General features: G+C 37.0%; 1 protein-coding gene across 3 annotated transcripts in view; it reads left to right on the top strand.

The window, feature by feature from the left end:
• ADAMTS16 (ADAM metallopeptidase with thrombospondin type 1 motif 16) overlaps positions 1 to 12,245 on the top strand; it is a 228,314-nt gene extending 216,069 nt beyond the window's left edge. For all 3 annotated transcript variants that reach the window (XM_075586023.1, XM_075586024.1, XM_075586025.1), the window contains 4 exons: positions 201 to 395; positions 3,604 to 3,828; positions 10,064 to 10,208; positions 10,976 to 12,245. In XM_075586023.1, coding sequence (XP_075442138.1) covers positions 201 to 395; positions 3,604 to 3,828; positions 10,064 to 10,208; positions 10,976 to 11,091 — 681 coding nt within the window. In that variant the 3' untranslated portion in view covers positions 11,092 to 12,245. The remainder of the gene's footprint in view (positions 1 to 200; positions 396 to 3,603; positions 3,829 to 10,063; positions 10,209 to 10,975) is intronic.
• Positions 12,246 to 12,529: the final 284 nt, after the last annotated feature.

Below are 12,529 nucleotides of genomic sequence, written 5' to 3' on the forward strand. Positions count from 1 at the left end.
TAACCTGTCATTTAGAGATACCTATTTGTAACACTATGAAAAGACAAACAATATAATAAAATAAGAGCCTAACTGTGTATCATAAGGTTTAATAATGCTTGTGCACACATTATATGACACAAGCAAAGATTTTTTTAAGTAGTTTGTGCACTGCTGCATTATTAGCACTGTAAGCTGATGTGTACGTGTTTCTTTCCTAGTGTTCTCGAACCTGTGGGAAAGGATGGAAGAAAAGAATTGTGGTATGCAAGAGTACAAATCCGTCTTTCCGTGCTCAGATACTCCCTGATGCTGCCTGCACAACAGAGTTCAAGCCCAAAACACAGGAAGCCTGTCTTATTAAACGCTGTAGCAAACCTAAGAAATTGCAGTGGTTTGTTTCTAGCTGGTCAGAGGTAAGTGGTTTGTGTGGGATTCAGAGCTCTCTCATTTCAATTTATAAGAGTGCAATGCATGTGATCGCCCCACTCACATCCATCCAACTCAATGGATGTGATCACACATATCATGGTGAATCTGTCCTTTGGAGGGAGTCACTCAGATGCAGTATCAGTGGTCCCATAACTGTCAGTGAGTGGGGAGAGATGTTGAGAGTTTGGTGGGTCCATCTGTTGAGCTTTGTTTGTCTGGCAGAGAAAGGGAACCTGAGAAATTATGGAAGTTGTTTCCGACTTCCAGTCGGGGAAAAGTTCTGGTTTTGACCAGCCACGCCCCTCTTTGTCATCAGGCCCGGCTCTTACCCCCTCCTCTCCCGTGATAGTAGCCCTTACTATGGAAAATGATCACTGCAACGTTAAGGTTCATAATACATGAGATTGAAGAGATCAACTGTGCAGGCTTTTAAACGATATAGGTATCCCGTTATCAGAATTCGGGATGATTATTAAGAATTTAAAAAAAAATATTCACGAAGAAAGATTTGTACTGATGTGGTGTCAGAATGTTGCCATCAGTTTCCATTCCTTGCACAAATCTGTTTACTTAATATTACATACAGTATTATTTGGTGTTAAAAATTATGTTGTGCTGTAGTCGAGTTTACATTGTTACATTGCTCTTCCTCAGAGTCATCATACTCGATTACTGCCTTGTGCCAGATACTTGGCTAGGAAGATTTGGAATGTAAACTCCACAGATCATCATCTGTAACATTCCTTGAAAGTGTCCCATAACCATGTATTAATTGATGTTATGGGAATGTTATTTGTGCTAGAATAAATTCCCCTATACTAATCAGATTACATAATATATAAATACATCGTAACATAGTAGAAAAAAGACATACCTTATGTCCATTGAGTGCAAACTATTGTTACATTTTTATTGGCACAATATTTATTTGATATTTTAGCTATATTAAACCAGAGGAAGGCAAAAAAAAAGCGAAGTATATCTCGTAAGGGGGTTGGGGGGAGGGGGGAATCCTTCCTGGCAATGGCAACCAGATTTCTCCAATGTGCTTCTTATGTTTAAACTGGTTCAGCATATTCCTGTATACCATTCCTTTCTAAAGAGATATCAGACCTTAATGAGATTTACTGCATCTGCCATCATAGTCTCCATGGGTAGGACATTACATGCAAATTCTCTAAAGAATGGACTGGCACACTAAATTTAATGATATCTTGTTACTCCCACGTGCTGTTACCAGTGCTGGTTCCTAGAGATGTCTTGCTGGCATGAGCCAATTCTGCAACAAGCAGCAACTGAACACAGAAATCGCAGTGCCAAGCAATCTAAAGTAAATACCTGACAAACGGGCTGTGCCATTGATGAAAATAAAATAAAGCAATTTAGTTTGCTCGACACCCCAATGCCTGTGTGTGTTTGTTATTTATTGCTGAATTAGTAAAATACATGACTGCTTGTTCATATCTTAATCACAAATGTGGTAAATATACAGTACATACCATACACTGTTTTGCCTAGCTAGCTCCAGTCCCTAAAACACCAACTGCAGATGCTCAGATCCTGGGGTGCACATTAAAATGGACATGTAATTTTCTCCATAATTGCCTGTGCACTTTTTTATTTATTTATTAAATGGTTTACCCAGAAATAATACATTGAGTGTTACCTTTTGTTTCCAAGCATGTCCTGGGAACAGTTAGGATAATCATGGTTGCATTCCATGAACAGTAGTAATACATTCACTTTACAAACATGTCATGGACAGATAGAGATAATATGTTTATGGGCGTATGAAGCAGTTACAGACAAGGTTAACATTGTGTTAGAAGAGGTAGGATAGGCATGCAATGTGCTGTGTTCGGCTTTACCCAACCCAGTAACCCAGCAGCGAGCAGCAGCAAACAGCTGACATCCTTTGACTGTCCGTCTTTGGGGCGACATGTAGACTGAAGGGGCTCTGAATGTAGTCAACTGGGCTTTGAAATTCCTTTGTCCAGTCATAAACACAGTGGGGGTTTGGGCTGACAAAACACATTGCAACCCTGAGCACGCTGGTTCTGTGCAGAGGGGAGCATCTCTTGGGGAACCCTTTCCAGATGTCTGCCTTTGGGACAATGTAGATGTAGGTTGAAAGCTTGTACAACTAACAATGGCTGAGGAAGTATTGAAACAGCAAACAGAGCTATTGTGTCCTTTTGGTTCTCATCTGTATCTACCTAGTCACTAGTTGTGCCTTGTGAAGCTTATGTAGTAAATGGTAATAGTAAATGATACATTTTGTTCTCAGTGCTTATTGCTTATCTTAAAGATGTTCATGACAATTCCTACTACTGTAACTATTTACATTATACGGTATGGTACAGCATAATATGTGACAAAAGACAGTAGTGTACATATTGACACATGCATAATAAGCACACACAGATACCGTAGGATGCCAGGGAAGATATCCAAGCCACAATCCGTAAGCCAAGCAGCTGGGCTGCATATCTATTCCTTGGGTGATTTTGTTGGGAGAGAAAACTGAAGGAAAAAAGTACATGGAGGGAGTGGAGAGGATAGACTGCATGGGAAAAAGGGAAGAGGTAAATAGCAGGTGTTAGCAATAAGATTTCAAAAATTCAAAAGAACTAGAGGGACATGGTGAAAAGGAGAGAGTGCGGATAGCGGGCTAACTTAGACAGGTTTATTGGCAGATATATGCACCAAATTCACAGAATTCACATGAAGTTTGCAGTTTCACTTTACTGGGTATTAGCTTAAAAAAAATTCTAAGTAATAATTTAGGGAGTAATGCATCAAGGTCCGTTACCCAGTAGCGCACCAGATGCGGTGTTAACACCTATTCAAGTCATGTAATAATTAATTAATAACTAACCCCCTTAAAGCCAAACAGACTTAATTTCCTTTTTTTCTGCTTGGAGGAAGCAGAATGTATTGTAGAACACTGCATGTTAGCCCAAATACTCACCACTTTTCAAGAGACAACCATTAAACAGTTTGGTTATTTAGATTGCTTATCAGCAGTTAGACAATGAGCTTTTCAATCAGATTTATGGATTTCCTAAATAATCTGGTGATTAATATTTGTTGTCAAAACTTTGTTGGTGTCTAATCAAATGATATATAAATAAATATATATATATATATATAATAAAAGCTGACTTTTTTGTCATTTTTTTGTCTTGTTAGTGTTCTGCCACATGTGGGACAGGATCTCAGAAAAGGATACTTAGATGTGCAGAAAAGTATGTCTCTGGAAAGTACAAAGAACTCGTTCCAAAGAAATGCTCACACTTGCAAAAACCAACCATGGAACTGGAAAGAGCTTGTCTCCAGAATGAATGCCCACGATATCCTATCTACTCCACGGTTAACCAGCTTAGAGGATCCTGGTACTCTTCTCCCTGGTCTCAGGTAACTTTGTCTTTATTTTATCTTTACTCTAGGGATAGATTAAGGTCATTGGGGCAAAATATTATAGAGAATTGGTCTTTATTTAAAATTTGTCCATGACATTATTAAATCTACACTTTAAATGATGTTATTGTATGAAAGTGTTTATATTGTTTACATTTTATTTACTTATTTTCTCTTTAGATTGAACAGATGTTAAGCAAACTGAGTGTGACCTTATAGTGTTAGGTAATAGCGACATTATTTTACCCCAACTAGATGTAAATATCTACGGTGAGAGGACATTACTGCATGTAGAATCCACTAAGTAATCACCTTAGCGCTTAGATTGTGGTAAAGTTCTTTTACAACATATGGTTCCCATTCTGTATTTCCAAATTATCTATGATCTCTTAACTAAACAATAAAATAAAGCATTGTATATTTCATACAATTGCTTGTTTTCTTTTTCTGGTAGGGTTGCTGCATTTACATTTGAAATGTTAAACCATGAAACAGATATTAAATCATTTTATACAAGATTTTCTTCACTATTGGAAATCCAATGAAGTATATATTAGACACAAAGGAAGAAAAGACCGATGTGGAGACTAAAATCACAAGAACTCCATAAAGAATTAGAGAAATCCTAACAATATAAAAATAATATTAACTCTAATGGTGCTGTAAGGTGAATAATATAAAAGAACAGAGCAAAGAACCTCTAAAATAAGCATTAAGGATATGTCAAAAAGTACAAACATTTATTTAAGACAGACTAACATATTAAAAAAAACACACTAAAAGGCAGAACTACCAATAATACCCAATATAATGGAGATGTACTCTGAACTACTAATAGGAATCCTAGCAGGCAGACCGGCCAGTCTGTGAAATCACAAAATCTCAAACAAACACCTATGTACAATGAAATATCAGTACTGAGAATACATATCATATGCATGTATTAAAGACCACCTAATCTAGAGTACAATAATTGCTATAAAGTTGTAACACATAAATAAGCAGGATACACAAAATATATGGTGAACATGCGTTCCCACAAACAGATTTCTACAATACTGTCATGCAGTACATTTATACAGGTATGTGAGAGCAGGTCCCGCAGTTTAGGAGTAAAATAAGAGATGCAGTCTCCTTGTATAGAGAGTTAGTGTCCACGGAGCAAAACAAACAGAAGCGTACAATCAGACAGCGTGCACGCCAATATGCGTCACGTGTCATCTGTGTCAGTGAGGATGTTCTAAGACCGTGGCGAAACGCGTGTTGGGGCGGGTCTTAGAACATCCATTCTGTGATCGTTAGCACATGCATATGATATGTATTCTCAGTACTGATATTTCATTGTATATAGGTGTTTGTTTGAGATTTTGTGATTTCACAGACCGGCCGGTCTAGACTCCAGCAGGGAATTGATGTTCATTAGTAGTTCAGAGTACATCTGCATTCTATTGTGTATTATTGGTAGTTAGAGAGCTTAGTATTTAGGTTACTACCTTGTATCTACCAGAGGACATTCAGCCTTTTAGTGTGTGTTTTTTTATATATGTTAGTCTGTCTTAAATAAACTTGTGCACCTTTTGACATACCCTCAGTACTTATTTTGGAGGTTCTTTGTTCTGTTGTACCAATCAAATATATGTTGCTATTAGGGCTGAAGCTTTATATAGTTTCAAAACTTACTTAAACCATTGGTGGCCAACACGTGGCCGGGGGGCTGCAAGTGTTCCCCAATCTGGAAATGACTGCTTCAGGTTGTAGCTTCCACCCGTTTCCTCAGCTGCGTAATGACAGTACAGTAATAAACACTGTCTCTCCTCTGTGCTATTCACTTGCCCCAGTAAGTAGAGGAGCAAGACCATATTCACCAGCGTGCCGGCATTATGCAGCTGACTGGAGCGTGGAGACGCTCCTACCCACGACTGCAACGTCTCTGTGGCCTGTGCACCAAATACATGGCATACATGTTTGTCCTGTTGCCTACCACTGACTTAAACCTTCTAGTGCTGGAGGAATCTGCTCCACCTGGGCCGATAGTGAACTAAAAGGGCAGTGGCATGTTTAATAGGTTGAAATTGAGCACATTGACCCATTATTTAGAATAATCTATGTTTTTAAATAATATTTTAGCATTTCTGTTTGGAGGGTTTTCCAAATGACAGTAGCGTTTTTAGTGATAAAACACTTTGTCAGAGTTGTTAAAGTCACAGTTAAAATGTTCCTTTCGATTCTTTGCATGCAGAGCAATTGTGGTATCAACATTAGATAAACATAAGTCCCCGACATGCTCGAATCTAGTGTTTGTAAAGAAATGTAAAGCATATTTATTTTTCACATGATACAAATAATAATAATAAAACAGTTACTTTAAGGGTGATTATTAAACCTCTCTAACAAAGTTAGTTGTTTAAAAATGTTTTCTGATCCGCTACCTGGGACTGCCCCTTTAAGGCATCACACTCTACTGTGTAAGATCAATTACTTTTTAACAATCACTTTTACCCAGATGCTCAGAGAAGCGGAAGATAGTAAAGATGCACCAGCCAAGTGCCCAACCCCTCTTTCAGAGACCCATTTATCCTTTCTTAAGCCGGGAGAAAGGAGAAACTGCAGACTATGCTTTGTTTTTTGCTTTGTTTTTAATATTTCATGTTGGTACTAAATTGCAGCATACAGCAGATAGTTAAAATGAAGATGTTTTCTATACTTATTGTGGTTGATCGTTCCACAGCTCAAACACCTGCCGGAATAAATCAACTTCATAGGACATCACTGTAAACAGAAGCAAATTTTTTTTTTCTCCAGGAACAGATGTTTATAAAAGCTTATGGAAGGATAATAATTTGTGGAGTGTGAGTGATTAACATTAGCGTTCAGTGCTTGCAACATGCTGCACTAATGAGCCCCAAGAGAGTAAACATGTTGACTGATCCGCTGCTCCATAGCCGAGTAATTTTCCAGGATTATGCTCTGTGTAACAGCAGGCTGAATGATACTTAAATATGATTTGCAGCTTTCAAATACATTTAGTTAACACCATGTTTGGAAAGCATTTACCCCCCCTCCCTCTCTCTAACAATACATACTTTTGTCTAAGGATAAACATAAGTCTCAGAGATTTCTGTTCACGAAAGTGCAATATCTGTGTTGGACGATTCAGGGCTTTCACTCTTCAGTGAATAGACCCCTTCAAAATTAGAGCTCCACCAGAGTCCATGTTAGAGTTTCAGTTTGCCTGCCCTATAGAGGGTCTCACGCGCACACAGCTGGGGCCACTGGGGACCTTGCCTTATTTCTCTTGTAATTAACGCATGCTTACACAGAAGAGGAAATTATTGTTTAAAAAACTAATCAATATTAATTGTAGATAGCATGGAATTACAATCGACCCATTCATCTAATTAAAACATGTGAAGACTAAAATCTTTCTACATCTTTTGAAGAAAATTATGAAAGGCTATTTTCAAGGTTCTGTAGCTGGGTGCTAAGAGATATATTGTCTTCCTTTTACCCTCAAACTACTGTATTAAGTTACTTTGGATCAATTTTGTCCAGCTTTTGATTTGCGGGATATGATGCCCAAATTCTATCTAATAATGAGTTTGTCAATTTGTTTCCTTATTAACATAAACATTTATACTACTTTTGTGGTTATATAATTTTAGTCAACTTTTTTTTACACTAGTATAAAAGGGGAAACATTAGGCTATAAATGTAATTCATTGCATTGTATAGCAAACAAAAATACCACTTGTGTGTACATTCACATGTCTCAGACAGGTCTGCAACCTTGGCTTTCCCCACTAGCATACTATGCTTCCACTGCAGCAAGGGACTCTGGGTAGTAACACGCAAATGAGCGCTCACTTTTTTAATATCTGGTTATACATTCCATTATAATATGTTATGTAGTTCCACCTTAAATCCTTCCCAGATTGCAAACTGAAAAATGTAGCACATCAGCTAAATAAAGTACTTTTATACCAAGAGATGCAAGATGAAAATTCTTTGATATATCATGTATTTCTTGACATGACTCACTTCAAAACCTTTCCATTCACATATATACAGTATATGGCACCATGTTTTTTAAAGGTAAACATATAATAATCTGGAATGGCATGCAAAAGTTTATTAGTATGAAACTGTTTTCAAACCAAACACACAGATCACAAACATTGGACAACCTAAAGAATATGGTATGTTAGAGTGAACTGCGACTTGATGTAATCTGGGGAAATTCCACAGTGCTCTTGCAAGAAAGAAGTTTCCTGAATACCTACTGCTATTAAACCATTTTAGAACAGGGTTGACTTCTGAATGTTGCATGTTGTAGACATTCGCTTTTTATTATTTATTTGTAAGGACTTTGGTGGTTACAGTGTTTTTGAGATTGTTTGAATACTCCAAAACAAGTCGCACAAGGCCAATTAATTAGAAGGGGAAACGTAAATTGAATTGTTTAAATTAGATTAAGATGTAATATGTCAAAACCAATACATTGTATTTTAATCACTGACAAGCAGTAATGCAACTGGAATGTTCTGCAACCCTTGGAATTCTATTGCCGTTATCCAGAAGTCAATCAGTTTTATACATTACAGATCACTGCAGTGGGCTATGCAGGATTAGTAATGGGATGTTTGTGAACAGTCATAGTTTGTACATTTAAACTTATACAGTAGGACCATGATTACTATGCAGTGCTACTCCGCAAGACACTTTCTGGCACTGCTTAGTCAATATGGCCCCTTTTGGCACATTGAAATGAATGAACTATAAGTGTGTCCTTTAACTTGAATGGGCAGTAAGTTGCCATAAGTGTGTTGGTGAGCAACACCCCCTCCCCCCCCCCCACACCCGTGAAAATATGGCTCTTTATGGCACATTCACTAGTCTTCCAGTGCTGGAAGGTGTGATGGAATAGTATCTATTATAAGAACATATTGGCCATAGTTCAGCACATCAGAAAATTACATTAACTTCCTGTTCATACTAAGTAGTAGGCAACTCACCTCTGTTTGAGGGGGGGGGGGGAGGTCATCAGAGACCTATTATGTTCCATGGGTTTCCTGATACAAATATATAAATTGTGATTGCACTAGCTGAAATTGTGGTTAAACAATTCTACCTTTTTCGAGAACTTTGCAATAGACTCCCCCAAAAAGTAAGTGGGTCATAATTAAATAAAGTATGCGGCTATGTAAATTCATTATTACAAAAGCAGCTGCATACATCGGTATTTAGTGCTTCTCATTGCTGTGTGTGCAAAACATAGTTAATTACAAATGTTCTCCAAACAAATGCAAGCCACTTAGAGGGAAATTTCACATCAAGTGCTAGAGCTGTGTGGTATTCTCTTGAAACATTGGAGCCAAGAGTAATTTCCCAACAAATAAAGTGAACTCTGAGTACATCTCAAAAACATCATCCAAGAAGCAGAAATTATCTCTTTCCGTTCTTGCAGAAAAGAATGATGAATAGCTGGATCGAATGTACCCAAAACTCTTAAAATTTGGGAATAACGTTTGTTCGTTGACCTCATAAAATTAATTTTCTCTGGTTTCTTAATGTCATGTTAAACAGCTGGTTATTTGTGGTGTGGGTTTCTGAGTTGTGTTACAGCACACGCATAGTTTCTATGGATATGCTTTGGAACTGTGTAGTGTCTTATGCAGTTGCTTTATGGACCATATGTTACCAGAACAGGATGGGAAGTTGGCAAGTTGCCATTCACTTTTGTCATAAGCAAAATTATTGTATAACATTGTCAGTCATAGCGTGCAGGTACATCAGCTGTGACTAAGTTATGAGCTATTTGCCCATTTTATAATGATAATTTCCCATATTGTTGAGCCGTAACAAGTCATTAGACTGAATTGCGTGCCTTGAAAAACTTTTCTTCCAACAAATTGGCTTTAGTAACTATTTTTTTTTTTTTTTTTTTGCCATTCACGACCTCAGATTCACAAGGCAGCAAAGAAGTATATTACCAATATACAAATTTATTGACAAAATCTTGATGCAATATAGAATTATAGCCAGTGACCGCCAATGGAGAACTTCTCTCTATTCTGACATGTTTTAACGTGAAAATATAAGAGTTTTAAAACTGGATTTCAAAGGGCATTTAAAAGTATGTGTATGTAACCCTCATTCATATCACTGCCTCTGGTTTGTATTGGTGCTAGGAGGGGTTGCATCTTTATCGGTGATGGCCTTGTTTTTCTTGCAGTGCACAGTGAGCTGCGGTGGAGGTGTGGAGGTGCGTACTGTGCAGTGCCTCAGTAATGGAAGATCTGCTATAGGATGCCTCTTCCATCAGAAGCCAGGGACATCACAAGCCTGCAACACTGGCTTCTGCCCTCCCGAAAAGAAAGGTAAACGCTCCATTCATTTTCTTCTTCACACGTTAGTAGCTAATGTACAATATCAATGTTTCTCTGCTTTGTTTTCAATACATATTTTGTCATTTCTAAATCTGATGTTTTTTTTTTACAGTGGTAAGTATTTTAGATACAAATTCCACTGAGTATAATATGATAATAGAAACAGTTAAAGAGAATATGCTACGCCCACTAAACAAATGAGCCTGCATTAACTCATTCATGTTCTATTTGCAAACATAAACTGAATTTATGCACATTTTAAAAGACAGTTGAAGATGACTTTGTCATTATAAAGTAAATCTGTGTTTGCGTTGATTATCTTACTGCATGTACTGTATGAAATTAACTCAATATCATTAACCGCTCATATGCAGAACAGAGTAGAAAGGGACCACAGCGGGCAATTTTTTGCTATATATTCATAAGATCTAACCATGCTTATATTAACACAGAACACACATTTTATAGTAATTCCAAACAAAATGAGTGGGGTTTTTTTTGTTTTTTTTGTTTGTTTTTTTAAACAAAACAGATGTTGGACTGAATTCATCTGTAATTGTACCATAATGTTTTAGCAAACGGGAAAGAAAAGTTTTGGGTTCCATCCTAAATGTTAGAATAACAAATATTTAATCTATAACCAGGTATCTGAATAATTATTAAATGTGTTTTTATTTCAAATGGGTTATATCATATTGAATTGTTTTTCATTTTAAGCTGAACGTGTGCATTTTTCGATTTTGTTTCCTGTGCTTTAGACACCTTCTGCAAAGATTACTTCAATTGGTGCTACTTAGTGCCACAGCATGGTGTATGCAGTCACAAATTCTACGGCAAGCAGTGCTGCAAATCTTGTTCAAAATCAAATGTATAAACAAAATTGTGCCATCATGGAAGGAAAAGAAGGAACATGTTTTGGGATTCTGATTATTCTTGATTAAGGAAGAAGTCTAATGAGGTGCTTATATGTTTGACAATTTGTGTAGGCCTCAAGCAGACAGTGATGTTTCAGTTGAAGTGGCCTCTAACAGTTTAGTATTGAGGTGAGAGTCAACCTCCACTGCCATTTATATGACTGTGACAAGAGAGAGAAGAGAACTGTATTTACAAAATATGCATTTTCTTTGGTGCAAGTTGGAGTCGTCTCAGTTTCATGCTGGAACCCACACAGAGTCTTGTAAAAGAGGAGGGGCAGTTACATGAAAATGGTGCTGAACAAGCTTCATGGATCATCTTACCTCACTCCGGCTGCAAAAAGAACTCAGCTGAAGAGACCTTTTTGTTCAAGTAGTGTGTTTCCCCTTCCAATATGCCAATTAAAGAGCACGCACCACAGCTGGATTCAGGCAACCATAAGCAAATGGCAGCAGTGGCAACTTTATTGCCTGCTGCTAAACACTTGAAATGCCCAATCATCATGTAAAACGTCATTGTTTGTTGTAACACAGCGTACTTAAGACAATGATCTCAATGAAAAACTGGACTCTGAAACAGTTTTATTCAGTCTGCTGGTTTGGTTGGAGGAGAGAGCAAAACTATTCCTTATGGTGCTAGCATTTTCCCCCTTACTACACTGGCATTTTTTTCCCCTTACGTACATATAGTTGTTTTTTGAAGGTGCTCGTATTTAAACATTTTTTCAGCTTTGCCATAATTATTAAAAACAAGTACACATTTGTTTTGCATCAATTCCTTATTGATAGCTGATTATAACAACTTGTCACTGTAAAGGTACTGCTACAACATTATACGACGGCTTAATATGCTTTATACACCAAAAGTAAAATAGCCATTCATGATTAATTACATGTTTTACAATTTGAAAGCTGCACATTGTGATGCTGAACACAAACTGGATTTCAGTTTTGGTGCTGCCTTGGATTTTCATTTTAACCACTACAGCACTGGAGGGGAATGCACTTATTGCCACTCATTCATTGCTGGTCTCTCCGGTGGGGTTAAAAACTTGTAAAGTTTATGGCTAAATATTTATAATTTCTGTTTTTAAATAAACTTTTTTTATGAAAATATTTGAAGTGCTTTGATGGGTTATTCATGAAATTGTTACTTTCTTGTGCTTTTACCAGAACTCAATACAGTATTGGTGCTTTGAAGGGGCATTTGCTGTAATTCAAGATCACAGTTAGATATTTATATGGCATATATTTTTATATAATAATTTTTCTTGTCTGTTCCAATGGATTGATTTATTTAATACATAAAAAAAAGTCTGGATAAAATGAAAGCAAATAATTTTAACTACTGTGGCATAATAATATATCATCCAACATACTGTAGCTCATGAAAGTGTT

The sequence above is a fragment of the Ascaphus truei genome, chromosome 2 (assembly GCF_040206685.1).
Source record: "Ascaphus truei isolate aAscTru1 chromosome 2, aAscTru1.hap1, whole genome shotgun sequence".
Lineage (NCBI taxonomy): Eukaryota > Metazoa > Chordata > Amphibia > Anura > Ascaphidae > Ascaphus > Ascaphus truei.